This window comes from Montipora foliosa, chromosome 3, assembly GCF_036669935.1.
Source record: "Montipora foliosa isolate CH-2021 chromosome 3, ASM3666993v2, whole genome shotgun sequence".
Taxonomy (NCBI): Eukaryota; Metazoa; Cnidaria; class Anthozoa; order Scleractinia; family Acroporidae; genus Montipora; species Montipora foliosa.
Genome location: NC_090871.1, coordinates 51,053,158 through 51,080,657, shown reverse-complemented (window position 1 = coordinate 51,080,657; position 27,500 = coordinate 51,053,158). Strand labels below are relative to the sequence as shown.

Here is a 27,500-nt window from a genome sequence, read left to right as displayed (position 1 = left end):
GCAGTCGCTCTAAATCGATAAAATACTGTAGAAAGAGACAGGCAGGCTGCCTGCTTTACCAATCTTTGCAACAATAAGTTTAAAAAGACCCGGTGTGAAGCTTCTTCATAAAACTTGTCCATAAGACATCTTCAGTACTATGAGTATGTGGCATCCTATTACAACACTGTATACTTGGGGGACAGGGGGTTTAGAAATGGTGACGCACTGGGCAAATTGACCAGCTTTGGGTGGTTGTCTTCATCAAAAACACGAAAAATGTTCAGCTGCCAAATGCCTGAGAAAACAGTAAATGTTCTGACCTGTAATTTTGTAGCCATAAGCAGCTAGCTGTCCTGCCATATATTCACCATCACTGTTGTTATGGGAGCATCCCCAGGTTCTGATGTAAATTTTCTGTGTTCCAGGAATGATACTGTCTCCTACTGGCAGCTCATCAGGAATATTTTTTGAAGACCTCGCTCTCGTCTTGGGAAGGATGGTGTTGCGTGGAATAATTCGGTCATTGGGTGCAATATCATCTTTGCTGACGGCATCTTCAATGTCACACACTTCTAACTCACAAGATGGCATTTTGGGCCTAATTTTGGCAAGAGAATTCAAATGGTTTCAAGGTAAAATATCCTATATATCTGGCATGATTTATACCATCTTTTCTGAGATTCTTACGCAAAGTCAATGAACATGATTACATTTGTTTGACTGTACTTTATTATTTTATTTTCTGGATCTCCTCAAGGTAGAAACAGCAGATAGCAATGCTGATAGTTGAAGATAATAGTTTCCCGTTTTTCAGCTTTAGAACCATGTTAATTAAATGTAGATCGAGACCTCTTTATATTGCTCCAGTTAAAGGAAAAGTCTGGATCTCGCTAGAAAGTTACTTTGTAGGGTTACATGTACATTAATTATAAGCTTAATCAATTCAATTCTGCTCACAACAATTCAAAAGAAAACACTTTTAGCCACTTCATTTTCTCTAATTTATTTGGGGGAGCATTTCCTACATCGTTATAATGATTTCAACAAATAACGAAAACATAAACCAATATTAGATTTTTACGGTGCTGACTGGTAGCACAAGCCATTATTTTATCGCAGGCAGGATAAAAGTTATAATCTATAGCAAAGGAACCCAGATGAAAAATACTCGATCACCTATCAATTTACGCCAACCTCTAATTCGATCAGAAGGACGTTATCTCTGTCACTCGTCAAGGATCTCAGGCATGTCTCAGTCTGGATGAAAGCATGCATGTATCCTCTCGTTATTTTACGTTATCTTCTTCCAACCGTAACTCCATCCGCCATTTTGTTGCACTATGTTTCAAAGCCCGCAATACGACCCACTGATAGACATCACGTGACGTTTATCGAAGCGTTCGTTGAAAGCCCACGGGTTAATTCAACGGAAGTCGGATTGGCCTGCGAGCAACTGCGAGCAGGCTCCCCGAGGGACTGGCGTTGGGGATAGACTGGAGCATACTGATTGTGGATAAACTCCAAACCGCTTTGCCACCTGACAACAGGAGCGCGAACAGTTCTCCATTTCTGTTGTCTCTACGCGAAAATAAACTCGAGTAAATACGTATAAATAAATATTGGCTTTTATGATGTACTGGTTTCGAAATGATTTGTCCGCCATTTTTTATTTCTTGTTGCTCTTTGGTGTAATAAGCTTGCTGATTGGACAGGCAATTTATAATTACTATTGGTCACGCACTGCCTTTGTCACGCACACACACGAAGGTGAACACTGTACATTAATATAGTCATCAAGCGGTGATTCACTTGCGCCACGAAGAGAGTATCTGATCTAATGTTGTCGGAACGCGAACGTCAGCTACATTTTTTGTTAAAGTTTGATTTTTAATTATTCCACACAAAAGAAGTTTGTAATGACCTTTAATGAAGTGCCAAGTACACATTTTCACCATTAACTAGCACAGTAAATTGACTTTTTTTCATGAATAAGACATTAAAATTATAAAGAAAAAATGCAGACACTAGTACTGTACTCTATCAGTCTTAAAAGAGACGACCAATGATTGGTCGTCTCTTTTGAGACTGACAGAGTAGTGTCTTATATAACAACAGAAAATAAGAACTGATTTCCTGATTGACTGTTCTCTCAAAAACAGTCAACAGTCTAACGGAACAACTACGGTATTAAAATTCGGCGCAGTCAACACAATCATTCCCTATTCAGTCCAAGTCATATTCATGTTCAGTTTTATTTTTTATTTCAACCAAAGTATCGATGTCTTGTTGCCTCCGTAGAAATGTATTTACATGTCCATATCCGTATCCTCTATTGGACCTTTTTCCAATCACGACCACTTTGCCGTTATTGGTTCTTCTCTTAAGAGATTTGATCTTACGAGAGAGAGTATGTCAGAAGCTAGCCATGAAACTCTGAATCAATACTTTGGAAAGCTTAAAAATTTTTGTACTTGGGCTTAGAAGGGCATTGGCGCATGGGGTAAGTGTTTGCAGTTACCATACGCTAATGAGGCAAACTTTTTACTCAGTATGGTCTGAGTTCTAGTAAGCGACGAGCTCCCGTAAGCGACCACCTCTGCTTGAAATTTGGGTGGTAGCTTACGAGAGGTTTAACAGTACTAAGTTTCCGAGATATCGTCTTAAGAGCACGTATTTTCATCCTATAAATGGCTATGGGACATTAAAAATCAGATAAATAAATTTTCCCATGTTTGTTTGCGCAGCTTGGATCCTGTATTTGACCATTAGCAGTCAAACCTCCAAAAAGCAGGTGTTGTAGTTGTCTTGAATCGTTCGAGATACGTGAAACAGCATGAAAGGCAGGAAAATCCGTTGATTTGGCATTGGAGGAACAAAGCAGAACACGGAAATAAATCTGAGAAGTAAGTTATTTTATCATAAAGGTGTCGTAAATAATTATAGTGTCACTATCTGGCTTGTTGAATTTGCAGTTTGCAACGAGAATCCCAATGATATGGTACTCTTGATTCGACGAGATACAAAGATGAAAAATATGTCAGTTCATGTATCACACATTACGAGGGAGATATTTATTCTATTTTGCTCTTTATGATCACTTTCAGTTGGTGAATTCACCTCAAAATCATGCCATCAAGTTATGTGACTGTGGTGATGTTCTTATTCATGCGAGGCAAGTCAATACGTGTTTGAACGTTTTAATTTATAATTACTTCTAAATTAAAACGCAAGGCTTGTATAAAGTCATGCATGCAGTCCAATGTCTGCCTATCTAAGCCCACGACGCCAAAGTTGTAGCTGCCGGTATATGTTCCCCAAATCTATTATTTACTTATTTCTTTTGCTGAGACAAATCTATTCAACCATTGCAAAAATGATCTGCCTCTTTCACTTAATTCCAACTTTAGTGCGCCGTGGAATTTAACAAAACCAAAAGTTATTTGGCCTACGGCTGAGCTAGTGTAAGAAGTGTAAGGTATTCAACTTGTCAAATCCCATAATATATCCTGTTTACCCCCAAAATTTTGCATAATCTCGATTTGCAATTTCTCCTGGGACATGAAAATGTCGCAAGAGTAATCGAAAAAAAATGCCTTTGCAAAATTTTAGGAGCTCATTGAACGGGCTTCTCGGGACTGGCCAAAAGAACAAAAGAACTAACAAAGATAACAATGGATTTAGCACAGAAAACAACAGAAGTACGACACTACACAGCCAATGAAATATAGAGCTCAACACGTACGAGGTACGACCCTACTCAAATTTTGGAGGCTAAACAAGGTGCATTATGTGATTTGAAAAAGTTGAGAATGGGCCTTTTCCTGAGATGACGTCAAAAACTTCTTGCAAAAATTCTTTCCAAACAACTTGTGACGTCGTCTCAGGGATAGATGCCTTTCACCGTGTCGGCCTTGGGATAAAAGACCATATCCACTTTATATAACTCATGGGGCCTTTATCGAAGCGAAGTGCCAAATACATATCTTATGGTGATGTTATTTAGTTGCCTTTTGCAGAATAAACATTTTTGAGGTAAGAGGCATATCAATTTTAGCATCTGCACGGGCATGCGTATGCAAATATTTCCCACGGTGGTAGTCACTTCTTGTTAATGACCCCAATACGTGGACTAAAGGAAGTAGATTAGAACGATGGATTGCGCTATCCGCCAACCAATTGCGCTATCCAATGGATAGTGATTTATCCAGTGGATAGCGTTATTCACCTTTTGAAAGACTGGGGCCAGTTCTTGGTGTGTAGTAAAGCGCAAAATAAGTTATTAAATAAATTCATATAAATTTCTCCGTCGCGCGGTCTCACAGATAAATAAAGATCTCTTCGCTGTACAGCTCCGCAAATCTCTTTTTATTTTTTTTCTTTCTTATCCAGTGTGTTGCGCAGATTGCTCTATTCAAATTCTCCAGCCCAAGCAAACAAGTGTATGGGTTGCGAACGGTAAATCTCGGAGAGTTACATTCACTTTTATTGACGACAACGCTGACAATTGGCTGGTGGAAATACTTGACGATGAAAGACAGATCGTGCAGTCGTATCCGGCGGATATACTGCTCCCAGAAAAGCGCGGAGAAATAATGGTCTATGAGAAATATGTTATCGTGCCAGAGACATTGAAAAGCGGTGACCATAGGTTAAGAGTGTGCGGAATGATGAATGACAAAAAGAACATTTGCAGTGAGACGAATGCGTTCCATATCGAAGGGAATCAGAGAGAGAGTGAGTGTTCAATTTTATTCGAGTTGCACTGTCGTTATTATTATTTTCTTTCTTCTTCGTCCTCCTTTAATGCCCTTTTCCTTTTTGTCTTTCTGCGCTATCCCGTCTTGAAGTAAACTATTCTTTGTTATTTTGCAGCCGCCTAAATGAAATTGCTTATCAATTATAATCGGTCTTGAAGCTTGTTTAGGCTAGGGGTGCTCTCCTTTTGTCTGAACTGGCCGGCCAGACCCATCAGTTTGCAGAGAAAATGAAACTATTAGAAGGAGCTCTTGCATGATAATCCCTCGTATTCTTCTGGAGGAGCATATATCATGCTCGAAGTGTGTCAATTTAAACTGAAGAGCTGTTACAGTTAGTCCTTGCAAATGTCTGGTCTGGCCGGTAAGTTCTGTACATGTCAAATGGATAGCGTCCTATAAGACTGCATTGGGGGAAAACAACAACAATTCAAACAAACCCTTAAGAACGAAGGAAACAGTTGGTTACTACAGGAGGTGAAGCTGCCTGAGAATTCACCGAAGTAGACAAATCCACTTGGTGGTCCGGCAGGAAGGGTTTTTAAATCGGAGCATGCATCGGTATGCAAAAGAAAACCCGAGCCACTTAGCCATGCCTGGCTGAACCGGGAATCGTTATAGTTGTCTCTTACTTAATCCTGGTTTTCACTAGCGTCGCAAACACAAGTGCAATTTTAGTTTTCCTTGCGTTGTGAGAAAACGGGACATAACGCAAGCACAACGCAGGCTGTGATGTTCGTCCAATGAAAAAGACCCGTTCCAGATTCCACTCGCAGCGCCGCGTTGTAACAGAGAACATGGAACACGTGAATCTTTGTCTTTGAATTGTGGACTTGTGCTTACGTTATGGTTCGTTTTCACTTGACACGAATGCTTGAGCTTGTGCTTGCGTCGCTTAGCTACTGAAAAACAGGCTTTAGTAGCTCTCATTTCGGCGAGCGAACTTCAGAAGACGCGTGGCATTAGTGCAATGTAGTTTTCTTGCTCCTAACTCCCACGGCAAATTTTAGCGACTACGGTCGTAGCCTTCAAGTGAAGCTCTAAACCCCGCAGTTATGAAGGCAATTTTAGCAATTGCAGTTGACAGTCCTGAACTTTTAACTGGGGAGGGGGGAGGGGGGTTAGAATTAGGGCTGAACCAGCAAGCAAGAGAAAATAAATGAGGTACGTCCTCTATTTGCTCTTACTGCAAGATTTTTATGGCTAAATTCTAAATTAATTTCTTACGTTTAGATTTGTACGAAGAGCACGAACCACACGAAAAGAGGTTTATGAAAAGGCTGGAGAATTTTGAGGATTATTTGAGGAACCTGAATGTGGAGGATACGTGGCCAATACACGGAACACATTGTACAATACCAAAGATACATAAACCGAGTAAGGAAGAATTCACAAAGAAATGCATGGAACCAGGTTTGTTATTTTGTGTTTTAAAACCCACCTAGGTGAGGCAAAAAGTTAAACTCTCCTTATTAATATTACATACTACTCAACAAAACATTGCGTTTCTGATTGGTCGATAACGAATGCATACATAGGTTATAGTCATGGATTGCATTATGAGTTGCCATGGAAACAGAGATGGAATGATTTTGTTGATTATATAATAAACAAAAATCGTATGAACTTGCTCATGCATTTCCTGATTAATCTTATGGTCACTCGTGATGTTTTGAAATTGTCAAATTGCACTCGTCTACGGCTAGGGCAAGTTTTCACTAGATGGCTTAAAATTGAAAGAATCTTCCTCAGAAGGCATAAAATCTTATTCATCTAATTTGAAGTTCTGAATGTTATTTTAGAAGATTCTTTCTCATTCTGACACCCTTAGTTTTCTATTGGTTTTGTGTGCTTTTTACTCTTAGGAAAAGCTTGCATCATTACTGGAATGATGGATGACTGGAAGGCGATGGAAAACTGGCGGTTTGAGCAGTTTCAACACGACCCTCGTATAGCTGACGGCGTTTATGTGGGTCAGAGGACAACGCCAGTAGCCTTAACCAGTTACGTTAAATATTTGAAGGAAAGGGCAGCCAATGAAACAGCTCCATGGGTCATCTTCATGTCAGATGTGTTTGACTTGTATCCTGAGCTAAGAAGGGTAGGTCACGCGACGTCACAATGATAAGACGTATCTCTTACCCAGGCACCTTGTGCGCCAAAGGGCCACAGGAAGGGTCCGGAAACCACCTCTCACTCTCCGCTCTTCCCAAGCTACCAATCACACTTCGAATCATACCAACCCTTGATTATAACACTAGTTTTAGGCCCCGTCCGTCTCTCTTAATTACTTGATAGTTCAACAAACCTATATAAGTCTAAAGGTTTGTGGAATCATTGAAATGAAAGGCTGCGCACACCGTTATTATCTTCTCTTGTCTTTGTAGGATTATTCCGTACCAGATTTCTTCTCTGAAAAAGAGGATTTTCTGACGAGTTTGGACGATGATCTTCGTCTCGATTGGCGCTGGATTATCATGGCTGCGAAGCGAAGCGGTTCTGGATGGCATTGCGATCCCGCTAACACGACAGGGTGGCTTGCTCTTGTGCAGGGGGCAAAACTGTGGGGGATGTACCCACCCTCGATTTTTCAAATTCCCGGTGAGTAAAAACCTCCACCAGCTTCTTAACACACATTTACATTCAGTTCAGTTCAGTCGTAGTTTATCATGTCTCTATTTACCCGCTCGGATTTTAGAGTAGCTTATCTCCGAGCATTTACCCTGCCAAACATGATATACACCACAGAGGACAGACCATAACACCGGGAACTCGATGCCCTTCTCTTTGCGCAAAGTGTGTGGGTTCTTTTACGTCCAACAGGATTATGAACATTGAAGGGTTGGGAGACAGGGCCTACGATTTATAGAAGTCTTTATCCGAGAAGACTTGAGAGTATAAACATTTTCAGGTGTCATTACAAAGGCAGCACTTTTTCCTCAGTTATTTAAAGATCCTGAGTGTTGGTCCGGCCGGAGTTGAACTCACGACCTCCCGCATGGCAGCCCGGTATTCAAACAACTGAGACATATAGGACTTCGCATGTCACAGTGCAAAGCTCCCTACCAAGTTCCTGATTATCTCGTGTGGAGGGGAGTGGAAAGAAGCCACAAGCCACCGAAAGCTAAGCTGATCAATGAACACGTTGCGATTTCTCTTTACAACTCTTTTTAGTGCTTTTAAACAGACAAACATAACCTCAGCGTTTCTCCTCTAATCGTGAATTGCTATCACCTCAATAGATATCTCACTAGTCAGACAATGAACAAATTGAGGACATCAACTTATCGGTAATGACTTGAGGAAAATATCCTGGCGATCGGCAAAAATTCTATGGTTTCTAACAAGGGATAAACCCTTCGATTACTTGTCCGAAAGCTTACCCACTGTGCTATACAGGAAACCCGCGGGAGCAAGACTTTGTCATGAATAGCTCTTTGGAAAGACATTTTATTTTTTAAAATAAGATTTCTCAAAAAACAGACCTCCTGTAACTTAGAACTCGGGTACTGTCAAGATAAATTCGAATGGCTTGCCCAACCGGTACAAAGTTCAAGTGAGCACGCGTGCTAAGTCACGCAAGGTTCTAACGTGACATCTCCCAAATCAAAATACATAATAGCAAACTGAAATTAAACAAGGTTCCAAAGTATCCTCTAAGTCTGATTCGGTAGTCCTAAAACTAATACCGACCGGACAATGTCTATACAGTTCCAATAAGACGTTGAGGTGGCGTTCGAATCCTTTGGCTTCTTCTGACGGGTTGGTCACCTTGTGAAGTGTCGGGTTGTGATTCTGCACCGTTTGTTTCAACCCCAATATCAGCTGGTGGCAGAATAGGAGGGCTGGGCTCATCGTTGGTTAGTTCCCATGTTGGGCCCATGGCTGGAGGTGGTTCCTCCTTGGTTGACTGCAGATGTACACGATTTCGACGTATCTGCGTTCCATCCGGAGTAGCTATTATGTATGACCGAGGGGCCTAGTGTTGCTTGACGACTACTGCAGGTGTCCATTCTCGGCCTTGTTGCATTCTCACTGATTCGCCTTCACGTAGTGTGGGAAGTGGCCGGGTTCCACGGTCATAGTATGCTTTCTGGCGTTGTTGACGTAACAACAGCTTCTGACGGACTTCAGACAAAGGCCTAGTCTTGGGCTCTAAGGAGGCTCCTAAAAGTTGGCAATCTTGTTCGCAGCTTTCTGCCCATAAGTAATTCAGCAGGGGATACCTCCATGCCACTGATGGGAGAATTGCGAAACTCCATCAAAGCAAGGAATGCATCCTGCTTGGACTCGTCAGCTTTCTTTAGCAACCGTTTCATCGTCTGCACATTTCTTTCCACCAACCCATTTGACTTAGGGTAGTGCGGACTTGAGGTCACAACTTCAATCTCCCAGTCACTGGCAAAGCCTTTAAATTTCATGCTATTAAATGGCATGTTGTCTGCAATTACCCTCTCTGGAATGCCATGGCGGGCGAACATGTCTTTCATTGCCATTATCACTGCTTCGCTAGTCTTGTTAGAGAGGCGAACCACTTCCGGAAATTTGGAGAAATAGTCAACCACAAGTAGGCAATCTCTCCCTTTAAAATAGAAAATGTCCGCTGCGACTGTGCACCAGGGTCTCTGAGGGACTTGCTGGGGAATCAAAGGCTCTCTCTGGTTGCTTCGCTGATGTTGCTGACAGGTACTGCATTGGCACACTAAGTCATCTATTGCAGCATTGATACCAGGCCAAAACACTGCCGTTCTGGCTCGTGCTCGGCACTTCTCTATTCCCAAGTGAGCGGCATGTATGCGCTGTAGAGTTTCTGGTCGCAGGCTGCGAGGAATAATTATGCAGATCCCTTTAAACATCAATCCCTCATAGCCGCTGATCTCATCCCTGTAGTTCCAGTAAGGCCTAACTTCCACTGGTGTTTCGTCTTTGGTCCGTGGCCAGCCACTCATGACAACTTTGTGCAACTGCTGAAGTTCTGGATCCTTACCGGTCTCTGCTGTCAATTTCTGGAGCATGGTCTCAGACACGTGTCCATAGCTCAGAAGATTGATTTCGAACTCATCAGGTTGATCTGCAGCCTCAATAGGTAAGTAAGCTCTGGAGAGCGCATCAGCTAGAACAAGGTGGCTACCTGGTATGTATCTCACATTAAGTGAATAGGGCTTCGTTCTCAGGATCAACTTTTGCAGACGGAGAGGTGCTTATTGTATGGGTTTTTTCAAGATTGTTTCTAAGGGCTTGTGGTCAGTTTCAACAGTTACCTCTCGGTGCGCGTACAAATAATCGTGGAAACGTTCGCAACCAAAGACAATTGCGAGCATCTCTTTTTCGATTTGCGCATAATTTTGCTGGCTCAGAGTTAGGGCTTTTGAGGCGTAAGCCACAGGACGGTCGTTCTGTAGAATAACGGCACCTAAACCTTTCGAACTTGCATCCACAGACAGAGTCACTGGTTCCTTGGAGTCAAAGAACTTAAGGACTGGGGCAGATGAGGTGGCTGTCTTAAGGCCTGTAAATGCATCATCTTCAGCCTTTCCCCAAGACCATTCAGCATCTTTCTGGAGCAGCTGCCGCAAAGGGGCGCTTATCTGAGACATGTTTGGAATGAACTTGGACAGGTAGGTTACGATACCCAAGAACCTCTGTAAGTCTTCGCGGTTGGCTGGAATCGGCATAGCGATGATTGCTTCAACTTTCTGCGGGTCTGGCTGACTTTGCCTCTTGGTGTGATGCGATGTCCATCATACACTTTCAACTTGGCTTTGCACTGGCGGGCCTGTTTCTGTGAAACCGGGAGTCGATCAAACAAGGGCTGGGAAATAACATTGCAATCAGCCCCTGAGTCCAGTTTAAAATTCACTTCAGTGCCAGCAATCTTCAATGAAGCGTGCCAATCATCTTGGTTAGGGCATTCGCCGCTCGACTCTAACGAAAATGTTAGGAAATCAGCATCGTTATCACTACCATCCGACTCTACCACGGCATGTACAATTTTCCCGCCAGAATCTCGCATTCTTTTTCGGCAGACATTCGCGAAATGGTCTTTCTTCTGGCAGTAGCTGCATATTTTGCCAAAGGCAGGACAAGATCCCCACGGTTGAGAAGAACTGCAAAATTTACATTTCTTCTTTTGCGATCCCGAACTAGATCCCGGCCGACGCGAAGAACTTTGCTTTTGTTTGTCACCATATCGAATTTCATTCACAGACGGATTTTCACTGTTTTGTTCTCTCGTGCCCATCATCTTAATCTGCTCTTTCGAAGCCTCAGAAGCTCTTGCCATAGAAATCGCTTTCTCCAGTGTAAGTTTATCTTCTCTCAACAGCCGTTCCTTCACCGTTAGAACTCGTATACTAAACACAAACTTGTCTCTCACCATATCATCGACTGCCGAGTACTAGCACGATTTCACCTTGCTTTTCAAACGCGTGACAAACTGATCTACAGTCTCAGAATCTTTCTGGGATAACTGCCAAAATTGATGTCTTTCGAAAACGACGCTTCCTAGGGTTGCAGTACCGCTCGAACTGCTCGATAACTTTGTCCAGCTTCTTCTCATCGCCTTCGGAAAACTGGAATGTGTTGAAAACTTCAATGACGTCCTCGCCAGCAAAGTTTAGTAATATAGCTATTTTGATCGAATCATCTTTCTTTTCGCTGCCCGAAGCTGTTAAGTATATCTGGTATTGCTGCTTAAATCTTGTCCAATTTTCTGACGTGTTTCCGTCGAAACTCAACTTACTAGGTTTCTGAAAGCTGTCCATGTTTTAAATCCCACTTCTGACACCATGTCAAGATAAATTCGAATGGAGTGCCCAACCGGTACAAAATTCAAGTGAGCACGCGTGCTAAGTCACGTAAGGTTCTAACGTGACAGGTGCCGTGCGATCCTACTTGCCAGAAGGAAATAAGATGTCCTAAATTACTGCACAGAGTACTTAGTGCCTATTGCACTGGCAGCATTCAGCAAAGATAAGATGAACTAATGATGTATACGCGACTTAATTGTGTTATGGAGAGTGTAGCACTACAACCAACTGGTATGATGATCGGCTGCAGCATTAAATCGTTGACTTTCTCAATGTTTAGGTGTCAAGAATAACAACTATAGAAAAAGGGATTACGACATGGAAGATGCATTTTATTGGTGGATTTACACTCGGCCGTACCTGGTGAGCCAGTTAAGCTGAGTTTGTCTTCTTTATCACATTGAAATTTTCCATACTCAAGTTATTAGCTTCCCTTGAAATGTTGCCGTGTCAACAGAATACTGAGGTATTTATTCTCCATAGATGTTTTAGATGATAAAAAGGAACAAGTAATGACTTTGTTAAAAAAAAAAACAAATTAACCTTGTACTATACTTCTTTCCGGGAAGATATACTGTATTACTATCTGGAAAGCTGCATCATAGTATTTCATGACAAATGTTGGTTTTAAATGATAAGGGATAACCGGACTACGCGGAGGAAGATATCTCGAACAACCTTTTTCATACTAGAGACGCATGATCCGTCCAAACGAATTATGAATCTATCCGTCTAGTCAAGGACGGGACAAACTATATGAGACGCATAATCCGTCTGGGACGAACTTGGGCAAACACTTTTTTCTCCGTCTGTTTAATTCGTCAGGTATAACCGCGGGCACGAACTATTCACTTTAGTACATCTTCGAAGACCCACTAAACTGAATAGTTGTCAAGACTTGTGCCCGTATTTTAACTAGACGAACTTAACAGACGCAGAAAAGATATTTGCCCAAGTTCATCCCAGAGGAATTATGCGTCTCTAGTATAAAAACGGCCGATTACAGTGCATAACGAACAAGCGTAGCCTGTATATGATGCCTTGTTCGAGAATCGAAGAAGCAGACACATTTGTGGAAGGTTCTTGCCACTGCGCCATCCCAAGTCCTTTTTCTAAGGTTTTCCCTATGTTATAGTTACCAAATCATGCATCAGTTTTTTTTATTTACCCATACAAGAAGAGTATCGTATGAAGTACGTATGTATATACCGGTACCACACAAGTAAACAGCGCTATCCACGCATTCTGATTGGCTAGCACGAACTCGGAGCTCGGAGGTGAATGGCAAGTACTATTCACCTCTGAGCAAACAGAGAAAAACAAAATGGCTTCCCGTTTCGCTTCGGTTACCCAGGACCAAAATTATTAATAAAATCGACTGATTATGGCTGTATATACTAAAACAACTATTTACTCATCAAGCTTTGATATTCCGCAACGTACTGACAGCCACACAATAAACTGTTCAATTGGGACATGACTTCAGTTACTGTTCTCAGTGAACATCATAGTGACTTAGCATAAGGTCTCCGATTGATCGTGACTGTTCTAGTTCTTTTCTTCTTTTAATTTTGATGTTTTGCCTGTTTTCTTGTTGCAGAAAAGTAACCTTCCTTTGGAATGCGTTCAAAAACCGGGTGATATTGTCTTCATACCCAGTGGATGGTGGCACGCCGTACTTAACCTCGAAGACACAGTGAGCGTCACGCAAAACTTTTGCAACAAATACAGGTAAATGAAATAAATGTACCGATGAAGGAGAGAAGTGATCGTCGCACTTATCTGGATAATTCAAACAATTCACGGTCTCTTATAGACACCTGAAAAATTCAGATGGCTCCAACGCGAAGCTAATAAACTGACCAGTACAGTTCCCAACTAAGTGGCTTCTTAGCTCAGCTAGTAGAGCACTGCAGAGGTCATGGGTTCGAAACCCGTCAAAGCCACCAGAATTTTTCAGGTGTTTATAAGAGACAAAGCTTAGATTGTGCAGATAAATGCGTGGATCGCTTGATTTTCTCCTTCAAATTTAGGTTAATTATTGTCTCATGAGTCGGCGGGACATTAGGTATTTTAAGAAAAAGAGGAGGACGAAGTGGTCACGAACAACGACTTCTCACAGAAACTGAGGCAAAAATTGCAATGAAACGCAATTCGTCCTCGTCACAATCAATCGTGCCGCGTGTGAGAGGCGCCATTTCAGTTCCTGTGTCCGTTGTTTAAAGTGATTTTTGTCCCACACATAACGGAGACAAATATCTGGGAGTTTAAGAAACAACGACGGCTACGGCAACGACAACGCAACAAAACAATAATATCATTGGTTAGAAAGAGGAAAAATAATCTCGATGCATTTTAGTCTGTGGATATTTTTGCGGTTCTCTGCATATCAACGATGTGAAATCATCAAATTTGAGGCTTTGACGACAAAGTGAGATTACAGGTGAGAACCTTTCTTTTAATTTTCTATTTTTTCTATTTTTGGTTTTCTGTGAAAAGCGCCCGTAACAATTTACTTTTACGATACTTTGCCCCATGAGAATATGAAGTATTCTCTTGTTCGCCCACATTGTACGCCGTTAACGAGATGGAAAAAAATCGCGAAAGGCTTATCATCGATCATAGGGCAAGACATCCCCGTTGTAGATCTTAAGGTCCCCATTTGCTGTCCATCAACACGTAAAAAATGTTTTTACGTCAGACTTTTCAGAGTTAGAATAGTGTTTGAAGGAGGATTAATTAAATACATCAGGGCTACGTGTAACATAATGCCTAGGAATTGGATAAGCACTATAAGCTCTCCCCTACTGTCGTCCTCGGGGCTTTTCCGCCGGGGAAGGGCGTGCCCTTCCTACGGCTAAAAGCCCTTGAACGAGGATGGCTTCCCCCTTGTTTCGACGCCAAGAGAGGAACCGAAGAAAATAATTGCTATTGCTCTTGCTTATGAACAACAGGCGATAAAACCCTGCACTCATCGTCCTTCACATTAAAATTATGAAAAAGAGATGTTTTATACGTTACCTCTGACCAGAGTGTAATATGCTCTCTGTGTTTCGCTTGCATTCCCCAGTTTCCGGAACTGCTTGGTAGAGCTACGAGAACAAGCCGACAGTGATGAAGGCTTCATTGGAAAAACATTTGAGCAGCTCCGAGAGCTCCATGCTGATGACTATCCGGATTTCTTTGATGAAGAAGATATGGATTTTGAGGCACCTCTCAAGGGCCAGGGATTAACAGAAGCTGATGACAAGGAAAGGAGAATGCAAGTCTTGAAGGATTTTCTTTCAGGAAAAAAGTCAAATCTTAATGTGAAATAAATTTTCTGCTTTCCAAAAGAATGAAAATTAGCTGCCGTAGCGTCCTGAAGCACGGATATTTTGGATGCATTTAAGTCCTATAAAACTATTATTTTACAAACTCCATCCGTTAGTTATTCTGTCCGAATCATGAAATTTGCTGCCCTTAAAAATTCAGAGGCACCCAACGATAATCTTCGGTGAAATATGCGCTCGAGACAGTCAAACTGCTCTAATAATTTCGGTTCTACGTTGCCAAACAGCTACAGCTTTCCTTACTAAAACATCACCTAAATGATTCGCAGCCAGAGAAAGGTAGTCGCTTATCTTTGCAGAAGGGATATTTTTGCAATTTTTGACACTTCAAAAGGTCACCTAGCAGTTTCGGATGAGCAAATGGTTCGGTTCAAGTTCTTGGAAGGAAATGTTCAGCTAGCAATTTCTGAAGTGAAGATATCATCCGCTGAAATTTTCGGACACTTTAATTTTTAGCTAAGATATCCGAACAGATCAAATTTTTCTAGGTTATAAAAACATCTCTTTATACAGTCTTCCGATACATTACAAGGAGCCTAGAAATGTTTCTCGAAGGCTTTTAGTTTAATTAGCTCGTTGGGTACCCTTGATAATTTCCTTCTCGGAGGCCTGAGCTACTGCCATTACATGTTGACCAGTGCAACAACTAGACCAAGGGTAAAATTTTCGTAGTTGTAGCAACTATTGCCTTCTTTTTTGGAGGATCAGAAAGGCTTTGCCTTTTCAATACTGTGCGATCTTTTAAAATAAATTTGGAAATGAGACCTTTCACCTACATAGCAAACGGAAATCATCTTACTCAAAGTAATTCAAAGAAACTATTAGATTACGTACGTATTATTAACTTATGCTTACACATGGTAGTGGAAGGAGTTAGTTCATACAGCTAGTTAATTAGTTAGTTAGTTAGTTCATACAGCTGCCCAAGTGTCGATGGAGCACAGCCACGGTGGTTTAGTGGTTTTCACGTTACGTTATCACCGCCATGTTGGTGGACGAAAACAAAAGATCTCTTATAAGATCCTTTTGTTCGTCCCCCAGCATTGTACAGTGCAGCATTGTTTTCTGTGTCTCTGGAGATTTGTTGCAAGCCACCTATAGGGAGCCGGTCTTGGAATCAACTCCGCCGGACTATCAATACCGTAAAGACTCGTGTATAAGCCGCACCTTTTTGCGAAAGTTTTGGGCCAAAAATCGCGGGTGCGGCATATACACGAGACCATTGCTCTCAGAGGGAGTAAACTGGCTTTTAGGGGTCACAAATTGAACTGAAATCTTCTGAAACTAAGGATTAAACATATTGAAACCTGTTGTTGATCACTGCTTTCGGTAGAAGTGGTGGCTCCTAAACCCGAATCTTGCTCAGTAGTTCTTTCAAGCGTTTGATTTGCACTTAAATTGATTGAGCAGTTAAACTCTAACTGGCATGGAGTCTCCATTCCTCTGCACAAGTGCTTACTGTGTCGTCTACGACCGGTCAGCTCAACACTGATTTCTCCACTACGTGCAAGAAAATACCACGCTGTTCGCGGGAGAACTCGCGAGGCAAATGGCCGACCGTTTCATTGCTCTTCACTACTTTCACGGAGTGTTTGTCCATGGGGTTGTTAAACTCTCGTTATAGCAACAAGTTTTTCTCCGATCGATAAACATGATATCCACGCACAACTGATGCGAAAGCGAACGTTTCCGTGTCCAGACTTTCCTCGTAAATGACTGCGTGGTTACCAAGCAACCTTTTGTATCATTCTCAGTGCACCTTTTTCGTGCAAATTCTATCGTTTTAGTTTCAACTGTGGGATTTAGCAATGAAGACAACTGTTGTCAGTCACAAGAAATAGGGAAATTGATTTTAAAAAAGCTTTTAAAAGGTATTTTCAGAGTTGATTAACTTATTACTATCGCTGGAAATATATATCATTAGATTTCGTCAAGTTTATTGTTAACATATGTGAACCGAAACACCCAATTTTTTTACAAGAGCGCTTTTTTGGAGTTCGCATTTTTCCCAAAATCATGCTTGAAAGTTGGGGATGCTGGCTTATAAACGAGTCTTTCACGATTGTGGGGGTAGACGACCAATCATCTATCGATATATACGTGCATTTGGCATGCGATGATTATTGGAATTCGGCAATCAAACCCAATTGTCCTCATAACACCGTGAGGTCACGAGTGAATTTTTTTTCCTGTTTGTAGCGACATTAGACGGGACCTTGTTGTAATGAAAATTTCTGCAAATCATGCTCGCTGTTGTGATGCTTACTACTACAGTTTCATTTTCACTGACAAGATGGGATAGTCTGCTTACGAGCGAGTGGCCCAACTCGCCGGAGCTTATTCCCGGTTTCCGTAGATGATGAAGCGACTTGAAGTATTTCTACTCGCCCTTAGATGGGATGCGAGTCCATCGCAGGGCTACCCCCAGTAAATTCGCTCATCTACTCATTTTTACACCTGGGTGAGAGGCACCGTCAGAGTAAAGTGTGTTGCCCAAGAACACAACAAAATGTCTCCGGCCAGGAGTCGAACCAGACCATTCGATCCAGAGTCGAGCCCGCTCTAACCATGAGGCCACCGCGCCTCCCTTATATAGAATCAAGGTCAATTTCGCCTTGCTTTTCTTAAGAATCTGTTTTTCTTTAGCGACACAATCACAAGCAACTTATGAGAACGAATTTATCTGACGTCATTAGAGTCGAGATACTTATATATGCTAATAGCGAAAACCTTCATTTAAAGGCCAAGTAACTGTGCATCCATCTGTTAAATTATCTATTTATTTAAATGACTGGTGGTCAAGGTTTCTCTGTCAACAAATACTTTCTCACCGTGTACATAACACCGGCGCAAACATGATCTTTTTCCCAATATCCTGCGTCATCCCGCTCTTGTTAATTAATGGTATCACAGCTCCAGTAATTGTCTCAGAGAAAGCAACCGTGAATAAAAACTGGGACGAACTCGTAGCCGATATTCGTGCGATAACCGGCCATGTAAACACTCCTTGAAAGCCCTGATCTTCACGCTAGCTCCTAGCGACCAACTAGACCCCTTTGGGGCTTCACTTGGAGTGAAAGGCTGTTGTTTTGGACAAATGAAGCGTTTTAATCCGACGCCAACTAAGTTCCTATTGACCACCTGTCCAGTTTACATCTCGGTTCTACAATGACCTGTTACCGTGTCCACTTAGCTTAAATATTGCTTTTTGCACAGTTCGTCCAAGAGTATACAAAATAAATGATTTTGGTATAGATATCGAAGGATATTTCGAAGATGTTACTCAATCAGTGTTAGCCTTTTCAAGGTAAGATACTATGCGATCAGTTGGGTGGTTAACAAACTTCTAACAAACGACTTTTCATGAAAGATCGTGCCATCCAGGTCAGTGTGTTTTTCATCGATTAGGAAAGGTTTTGTCAGGTTAATAACTGATGAGACCTGCTTGACTCTCAACGGTCTTTTGTGAGTGTTAACTTGTCGACAAGTGGCTGCGTTGACAATCATTTTAACACTATCGGATTTTTTGACACAGACACTGGTTTCAGGATCTTCTTCCCATTAATCGTGAATTCATAGCACTTATAAATGATTTTTTTTTCATGGTCTCGTCTACTGACAACGCCATATTCCACATGGATATGGTCCATGGATTGCTTGTTTACGGGTAAATCAGATTCACGCGTCTTATTTTCAAAATGACTGTTGAGCCTAATTCATCTCGCTATTTGTTTTGAATGAAACATTTCTACCTTGTCCCCGTTAGTAAACAAATCAAATCGAATTTAGATTTCTTTCCAATACACCCGATTCTTAGAAATAAATACTCTATCGTACCGTATACATATACTGTACAAAGCTTTAGTTTAGCATGCCAGGAACAATTGTGGTCCTTCATAAACTGAAAAGTCAGATATTTCTTTAATTGAGCTCTATAACGCGCGCTCTGTTTTACCCCTGCAAATAAGGCCTCAAACAAAGAAAAACCTTAAATAACAATGACTACAACCAGATTTTCTGAGCCGGCGAGACTGTAGGCTCGATTTCCAGCCGTTTTGGGAGCCCGCGTTCCTTGGATGATACCGGACTCCCAAAACGGCTGGAAATCGAGCCTAGCTAGACTGAGCAACCCCCAGCAAAACAGTGTTTTCACGAAAACCGCTGGTCAGAAAACTGGTTCCGGTCATTGCTGTCTAAGGTCTTCCTTAAACAAAGGGAGAAAAAAGAAATTAGTCACTTTAGGTCCTTATTGCAACAAGCTAGTTTGAAAACGAAATTGTATTAATATTAATATGCGTTCAGGTGAGGAGTATATACACGGGAGATAAAGCAAAACATATCAGCCAACCGGCTGAAAATCGGTAATTTTCAGCATACGTTTGCCAGCGGGAAAAAAGAAACGAATTGTCGACGGTCTGTTGTTTGATCACTCGGCAACCGTGAGACTGCGACTCGCAACAAAGTAATTCCCAGTAATTGACAAGGTGAAAATCTGAGGGACAGATCAAAAGAAACAACAAATTCTCAACCAACGTGAAGTTCTGTTGCTGTGGTTTGGGATGAACCAAAGGACTCGATACTAACCTATTGTGATGGAAAGAGCCGTCGCCGGCAGGGCCTGGTGACGCGTCAATCCAAGCAATGCATGAAACAAGGACTGAACAATCGATGGAAATCGATGATCGGAAAATCAGTCGATCGATCAAGGACAATCGATTACGGCTAATTAATTGGCATCGACTGGCACGGAAGACCAATATTAAATCTATAATTATACAAAAGGAATTCATCGATGACAACTGGCGTTCCAAACAAACTCCTGTATCTTCGGAGTGTACGCAGAGCGAATGATTTATTTGGGAATGCTAGTCAAAGGAAAACCAATGGAAGTAAAGTGCTCGAATAATATAGTTAATCGATGAAAATCGATGTTATTTAATTGCTCGATTCTCATCGATTATCCATGTGACAATCGATAATCACAGAAACTTGCACGACCGATTGTCTATAGATTATCAATATCAATCGATTGATTGACATCGAATGCCATGGATTGCCATCGATCATCGATTTCATCTATGGTTCAGGCCTTGATGAAACTCTGCAACAAATGCTTAACCTTTTGTTGTCTTGAAAACTTGTTTAAAAGATTAGTTCGTCATAATAGTCAGAGCGAAGTGGCTCTTCGAAGGGTAAAAGTACTTCGGGCTAAAAGTACCGCGGGTCTCTGAAGCACGTTACTCGAAAGGACCTTGGCAATGGGACCTTGGATACTTCCGATTCTGACAATTGCACGATATAATAGCGGAGGTCCATGGGTCGGAGACAAACGTGCGGATCGTCATGGTAGCCATCAATGCGAGAAATTTTACTCAGCCTGTTCACGGATCTTCATTAATTAAGCTTCTTACTAACTTTTTATGTAAGCCTGGCGATACGCGAAACCGAGTCGTACTGCTGGAACCCGCGTTTTTTTGGCGGGAATTATAATGGCCTGGAACCCGCGTTTCTTGCCGGGAAGTTGCATGCGTACTGCATTTTACACTGTGAGTAGTAAAACAAGCAAGATTTTGAAACGAACAAAAGAAAAACAATCTAAGAAATTTTTAAATATGTCATACAACGGGGAAAGACTGAAGAGAAAGAGAAAAAAACAGTTAACAGGAGACGAGTAAGCGATGTTCAACATGAAAGAAAGTGACTGAGAGAAAGAGAAAACAGGCGAAATATCAATGACAAACAACAAGAGAGAGACAGAGCAAGAAAGCAAACTCGAATAAAGAGACAAAATTTATACATTGACGAGCAGCGGAAGAAAGAGCCAACATGTATGAACACGAGAAAAGAGGCTGAGAATGAATAGTGACAAAAACTGCGAAAAGAGCAAGAAAGAGCACGGGAACGCGAAAATATACAAATTTATTGTAGCGAAGAGGCCGGACTGGTCGTATGGTAAGCAGACTATAGAGCGAGTTTCAACTGAGTGTCGTAAAACCAAAACCAAAGTAATAACTTTGGCCAATCAAAAAGGACGGAGACAATCCAGTAAACCAATCAAGACTCAAAGTAATTACACGTAATTACACTGAACCATACCTTGTTGTGTCTAATATTTAGCGAGCCTGAGGTGAATCTGAATTGTTTTAGTATAATAACATAGGTGATTATTTGAAAAATATGCATTTTCTTTAAAACATCTAATTTCTTTATCTGTCACCGAGACATAGCCTGCAAACGCAGACGTATTTCCGGCGGTCGTTTCTCTCCCCCGAAAAGGGGAAAAAAAAAAGAAGCACAGGAATTTTCAGGAGAGAGAATCTACCGCCGGAAATACGTCTGCTTTCGCAGGCTAACTCGACACGACTGCTTGCGGCCATTTTGAAAAAAAAAACGCTTTGGTGATTATCTCTTAATAATCACTTAAAGTGCAATAATCACCTATGTAATTATGCTAAATATACATGTTACACATTTTTATTTCTTTGTAAACTTATCGTATCACAGTCAGCCTCTTTGGCTGCTAGATTTTTTGCATCAATAATCTATCTATCTATCTATCTATCTATCTATCTATCTATCTATCTATCTATCTATCTATCTATCTATCCATCTATCTATCTAAATGCTGCAAAAAAGTGATTTTACTACGAAGATTTTAAGGAAGTGTCCTCAGGCAGTTTGAGGTCTGTTGAAGAAAGCGACAGCTAGTACTCACTGGTCCGAAATGTATGGGTGCGTCGATCTTCCGCACACGTACTGTATTTTACAACTGACCGCTTACCGGAAGTTAAAAAAGTTTTTCGCGCACGCATATCCGGTTTCACACTTTCAAAGAACGAATAATCTCAAACGTTTCCAGCAGATGCCTTCAGCGTTATTTTTTCCATTTCAATCTTGGTGCACGTAAAATCGTAGTTGAGAATTAAGTTTCGATGTTGCGTAATTGTATTATGACGCATTTAACTACTCGAAAGAGCGGCAGTGGCTCAAAGCCTTTCTCCTTAATTTAAGTGGCCCTAATATTTTGGCGAATACACCCCGAGAGTCCTTCAGTTGCTCCTTAAATATCTGCGCATTAGATTTTTTACTGAAAGTGTTGCATTTAACTAATGGTGCTGTAGCTGCTGTACGACAGTGTTAAAAAGTGCGAATTGAAGGGAATCAAACGGTGAGTTTCTAGGAAATGAACCTATTTGAGTCAGTAGGGAGTAAACAATTGTACATTGGACCCTGCAAAGAGATCCATTGGCCTTTGGTCTGTTCATTCGCTGGGGGCCTTGTCCTCATGATCAAAAATTTTCTCGGCTGCTCGTTTTGTGTTTTATCTTCTCTGGCAGGAAAGATTTAAGGACGAGAAGAGAAAACGTTCTTAAAGAAAAAAGAACAACACGCTTTATAGTCATTGCAATTCTACTCATGATTGCGCGAGCGCTCAAACACGCTTCAATATACTAAAGGCCGTTGCTTCCAAATTACTTTTCGTACGTTCGGAGCGCACGTAGTTTCATTTTTCTCGAATGACAGTGCCATTTTCGAAAATTCGGATTGGTAAAACGTTTGCTTTAAAAGGTGATCGTGTAAGAATTTACTGTGTTCATGTTCTGGAATAGTGCACGCAAATTTCCCAGTCATTTATGACGTGCCAGGTGATGAAATAATACGAGTTGCATTCGTGCTGTCCGTGTTGTCAGTGTTCCGGGATGATCAAGAAAAAAATATTCAATGCACACGTGCACTCTTCGCCCTTTGTTTTTTGTATTCTTCAGAGAGAAAAGTGACAATTTGGTGCAATGGATTGTTTGTCAAAAAAGAAACTTCTCCGTGTGCTGCTCTTTGCACTGTCAACACTGACTATCTTCAGTTTTACATCTGGAAGGTATCTTGGGAAAATAGATACAACGCCACACGAAACAAAGGAAAAGTATAACTGTAGCAAAACGTTACAAGATCACCAAGCAAAATGCAGAAATGAGATGAACCTGTGCGAGAAGGAAGCTGGATTATCCAAGGCCAAACCCACGATTCAGCCAGAAACGAGTCTATCTGGTTCAAGACATGGAAAAAAACTTTTCAAAAATAACAAAACAGAACATGGCGCAAATGACCACAAAAAGAAATGCCGAGATGAAATGAACAAATGTGAAATGCAAGGAAAGGTTGCCAAAGGTAAACTATAGTAACTTTTTTTTTTAACTTAATAATTATTGAAACCAAAATATATGGTCTGTGGGTAGCAGTGGATGGATAACATGTAAACTATTAGCGAAAAAAAGGAAGAATTTTAGAATATTTTCCCTTTGTGGGGCCTGTGGTGAGTAATTTATCCGACAGAAGTTAGGATTAGTGGCCATATGGATGGGTAAGTGTAAGTGACAAAACATGTCTTTACCCCCTCGGCCTTTCCGGCGCTAAAGGGCAGATTATAGTGGAATTATGCCCTCGCATTACCTCCTGCTCAGACTTGTGAGCAAACGCAAATGGCAAAACGTTCTGCGACTTCGGGAAGAAAGTTTTGGCCCCAAGCTGACATTCACCAAGACTGGAAATTCCAGCTTGGCCAACCGGACCTACAAGAGCATCCAATTCTTACCTGTCTTTTAGCCAATACAGGCAAAACATGGCATGCAGAGCTGGGTTTTTAAACATAAGTTGTTCAACCCCGGTTTTCTCCGGGTACTCCACTTTCCTCTTTCCTCAAAAGTGAACATTTGACTTGATTTGCGTTAATTGTTAATTTTAGTTTACAGTATCACCAATAGTGCTCTAGCGCTAAAACGACTAGACACTTAAATAAAGTTCCTTTCCTTTTTCCTTTTCATTTTTCCCGCTCAAACGAATATTAAACAATTACCATATAATAAGAAGCCATAGTTGGTGCGTGTCAACACGAGCCGTCTGCGAACATGTTTATTATGTCTTTACAAGCTAAGTTACAGTAACTCTGAAAGTCTCAAAATACAACAAGAAAACAACTAATGATCTGAAAGCCCACAAAAAAAATCTGAACTATGCTCGTAAACCAATGATAAAATTAACTCACTAACTTTATGTCTAGTGCTCGAGTCATTTCTTATTGGTTATTTAATTTTGAGAGCGCGGAAACATAGGTATGAGGCGAATGAATATGAAAGAAGGCAATGCAGAATATAGTCCTCCGCTAATTATAGCACCCCAGACAATGGGCTACATAACCCATGATAAGTACATTTGCATGCAGTCAAGAGTAAAAAAATAATAATGTAAGGCTTGTTGAACGGCTGTGAGGATATATATATATATATATAGACGAGTAGACTAAGATGAAGTTGCTTCGCTTATCTTTGGAGAGCTCAATGCAAGAATTTTGCAGAGCAAAATACCTTCTTACATTTGTATATATATATATATATATATCTATTATTATTATTATTATTATTGTTATTATTATTATTATTATTATTATTATTTTATATATATATATATATATATATATACGGAAGAAAAAAACACATAAACTACAAGTTCATCCCTACAAGCCTGTTTCGTGGTCGCCAAATATATATATATATATATATATATAACGTTTAGAAGAAAGACAACTTCACAGCGTAGCGACTTCACGTTTCATCTTTAGACAATCATCAGGCTACAGATCTTACATTTGCACTGATTCTAACTCATTTAAAGACCATTCTAATACTCTAGGGGAGCGTGCTATTTTAAGTTCGACAAAAGGTATTTGTTCTTGTGTCTGCATTTAGAAATTAACTCGTTTCTTTTGTTCAGTAGGTGGCGTGCATCTGCTTTTATTATTTACAACTTTTCTGTAAGGCACAGGTCGCATCTCTTTGATCCACATTTGTATGGTGATATATATATTTATATATATAACAAAAATCAAAAATGAAGACTAGCCACGTTTATAAAGAACACCTATATTTCGACCCTGGGTCTACATTTCTTTAGGATTTTCCATTTGATGTTGAAGGGTTTTCCGGATTCTTTTAATGTCCATACATACTTTGAGATGAAATGAGTGAGATGAATGAAACAGAACTCTCAAAGCATGTATGGACATTAAAAGAAACCAGGAAACCCTTCAACATCAAATGGAAAATCCTAAAGAAATGTAGACCCCATAACAATATTAGTAAGAAATGTAATTTGTGTGTTTATGAGAAGTTCATAATAATCTGTAAGAAACACCAAGGAAGCCTAAACAGACGAAACGAATTAGCAAGCTCATGCCCCCCACAGAAACAGATATGTCCTGAAAAACTTTAAGGTAACGTAAATAGGGGAAAAGCCGCACCATAACAACCACGCATTTATACATGTATGGCCAGCATTTAAAATTTCTGGTCAGTCGTTAATGTTAACTGATGAGTGTGGTCATCCTTTGGCTATACAAAACAAGGTTGTAGTAATATATCGATGGAATCACTCCTGAAGTCCTGAACTGATCAACAAGAATATACACTGCTCCTTTGACAGTTGAGCGCTCCTCGAAAATCTGTTCAAGAGTTTGAGCACTCTGGCATAGTTTAGATTACCACATGTGTGGGACATTTGGGGTGGCTTTTTATGCTTAAACATCAGCACTGCACTGATGTGGCCCAGAAGGCCGAAACAGTACTGTTTGCAGTTATATAAATATATCATTTGATTTACCATATTTCATCAGGCACGGCCTGACTTCTTCAGGGAGTTAAATTATTTGTTGGTTAGATCTCCCAAGATCCGGCACATCCACTTTGTTCAGCTGGGCCTTGCTTAAAAGATTGTTTACCAGTACGGAGTAGCATTTGATCAAACTATGCCTGAACCGGCGTTTGATCTAACCTGACTTCAATAGTAGGCCAGTTTTGTATTGTAACGGTTGGGTTGGTCGAGCATGAAACGGAGGCTAATGCGGGGGAATCTTTTCAGATGCAAATTATTTCCCCATTTTATCTTCCATTTCATGCTAGACCCAGTCTAACTGTGAGAATGTGATACGATTTGTAGAACTTAAACTGCGGTTCTATGAGCTTCAGGCTTTTAAAGAACTTTTGCATAGGCATCTAATTTGTCCTATATCACGGCAATTTTTGGTTAGATTGCGAAATACCCGGCCACAAGAAATGGAACCTAAAAACACTGCTGCCACAGTGCTGCAGTCGTGGTGTTGATTCACTGACCCTTTTATTCGCTGCGCCGAAGTGAACTGCTTCCGCAGTGCCGCAGTGCCTGTCTCGGAAATCGGTTAACTACACTTTTTACGAGATCATGTGAAGAATATAGCACTCGTTTACTGATTAAGCCTAAGAGCTCGTTTCAGTGATTGGGCGTAAGCACTATTTTGAAATTTTACCTAACCCTGACCTTAAGACGACTAAGGCACCGCGGCACTGCGGCACTGCGGCAGCAGTCATTGCATGTGCTCGACTCAATTTAACCTTCAGTTGTCTGAGGCACCACGGTGACCACGGCACTGCGGCGCCAGCCATTCTATTCGGCTCAATTTAACCTTAAGCCGACTAAGGCACCGCGCACTGCGGCACCAGCCATTCTACTCAATCCACTTTACCCACTTGCATTCACGTCAGCACTGCGGCTCGCGCCGCAAAGGTATTGCTTTTTTGTGGACGGGTATTCTGCAATTCGCTGCCAATTTTTCTACCTGCCCGATTACATTTTCTGTCTGGAGTTGAAACATTCACGATGCTTATCAAGATCTTTATGGAAATTAGATAACATAAACGACGTACAGCTTTGGAATTTGTTTCAAACAAAACCAGTGCAGCATATTTTGAAACCTTCGACTTGCTACAGATCGTTTTCAGTGTCAGGCAACAAAAAAATAAAATCGAAACCTTTCAATGAAATAAGACAAAAACTTGGAATGTTGTAGGAGACAAATTCATAAATCACCTCACTAATTCTCAGGTCTATTCGGTACAGCGTTTCTGAGTTATTTGTCGAAACGTTTTACGCAACTTTATAGAAACGCTCAGACTGCTGAGATTAGCTGAGATTCATAGGCATAGAATTTGCTCAGTTTTCAACCAAATAACTTTGTACATCATGGTGTCACGGAATGTAACAATTCGGAAATTCAAAATGCCGATTTCCGAAACAAAGACGTCATGGAACTGCTTAAAAAAAGGATTTATTTCTAGGTCACCTTCAACCTCCTATAGATAAAAGTTCAAAACACCTCGCGATTTTGACTTTAGAATTTGAAGACGTCACTGTGGAAAACCATCTATTCACACGAAAAACTTCTAATTGGGAAAATATCCAAAAATATTCCTACACCTTAGTGGATTTTGCACTTATAAAACTCGAGTCATAAAACCATTTAAAATGTCAAGAGAAATATTTATCCGACAGCATTTTTTAGGTAAGGTCAGGATCCAAGATTCTGATAAGAACATTTTCTTAAACGTGCTAATCGAATTAAGAACAAATGATTAACGATTAACAATTACGCTTAATAAATACACCACCATCGGCAACGCTCACATGGTTAAGAATAAACTACTCGCACGTTCAAAACAATTTTACTTTAATACGTTACCTTCCTGTTGGTTTTTATGGAATAAAAATACTTCATTCTTGTGCATACTACGTGTCAGAAAGGAACGACTATGACTTAATTG

General features: G+C 40.8%; 3 protein-coding genes across 4 annotated transcripts in view; 2 read left to right on the top strand and 1 right to left on the bottom strand.

Annotated features, from left to right (window-relative positions):
• LOC137997606 (threonylcarbamoyladenosine tRNA methylthiotransferase-like) overlaps positions 1 to 1,326 on the bottom strand; it is a 12,911-nt gene extending 11,585 nt beyond the window's left edge. Inside the window, exons 1-2 of one of the 2 annotated variants that reach the window (XM_068843686.1) lie at positions 1,177 to 1,326; positions 303 to 580 (exon numbers count right to left, since the gene is read on the bottom strand). In XM_068843686.1, coding sequence (XP_068699787.1) covers positions 303 to 573 — 271 coding nt within the window. In that variant the 5' untranslated portion in view covers positions 574 to 580; positions 1,177 to 1,326. Of the gene's footprint in view, positions 1 to 302; positions 581 to 1,158 lie in introns of both variants that reach the window. The other variant, XM_068843687.1, reaches the window with a different exon arrangement.
• Positions 1,327 to 2,711: 1,385 nt separating this feature from the next.
• LOC137997607 (bifunctional arginine demethylase and lysyl-hydroxylase PSR-like) lies at positions 2,712 to 16,454 on the top strand. The gene is made up of 9 exons (XM_068843688.1): positions 2,712 to 2,885; positions 3,087 to 3,154; positions 4,372 to 4,716; positions 5,970 to 6,149; positions 6,602 to 6,837; positions 7,124 to 7,337; positions 11,826 to 11,908; positions 13,146 to 13,276; positions 14,616 to 16,454. Exons 2-9 carry the CDS (start codon positions 3,109 to 3,111, stop codon positions 14,860 to 14,862), a joined length of 1,482 nt encoding a protein of 493 aa, XP_068699789.1. The 5' UTR covers positions 2,712 to 2,885; positions 3,087 to 3,108; the 3' UTR covers positions 14,863 to 16,454.
• A 5,494-nt stretch (positions 16,455 to 21,948) lies between these two features.
• LOC137997605 (endothelin-converting enzyme homolog) overlaps positions 21,949 to 27,500 on the top strand; it is a 71,489-nt gene continuing 65,937 nt past the window's right edge. Inside the window, exons 1-2 of the mRNA XM_068843682.1 lie at positions 21,949 to 22,045; positions 22,644 to 23,043. Of these exons, the coding sequence (XP_068699783.1) occupies positions 22,668 to 23,043 (376 nt within the window). The 5' untranslated portion in view covers positions 21,949 to 22,045; positions 22,644 to 22,667. The remainder of the gene's footprint in view (positions 22,046 to 22,643; positions 23,044 to 27,500) is intronic.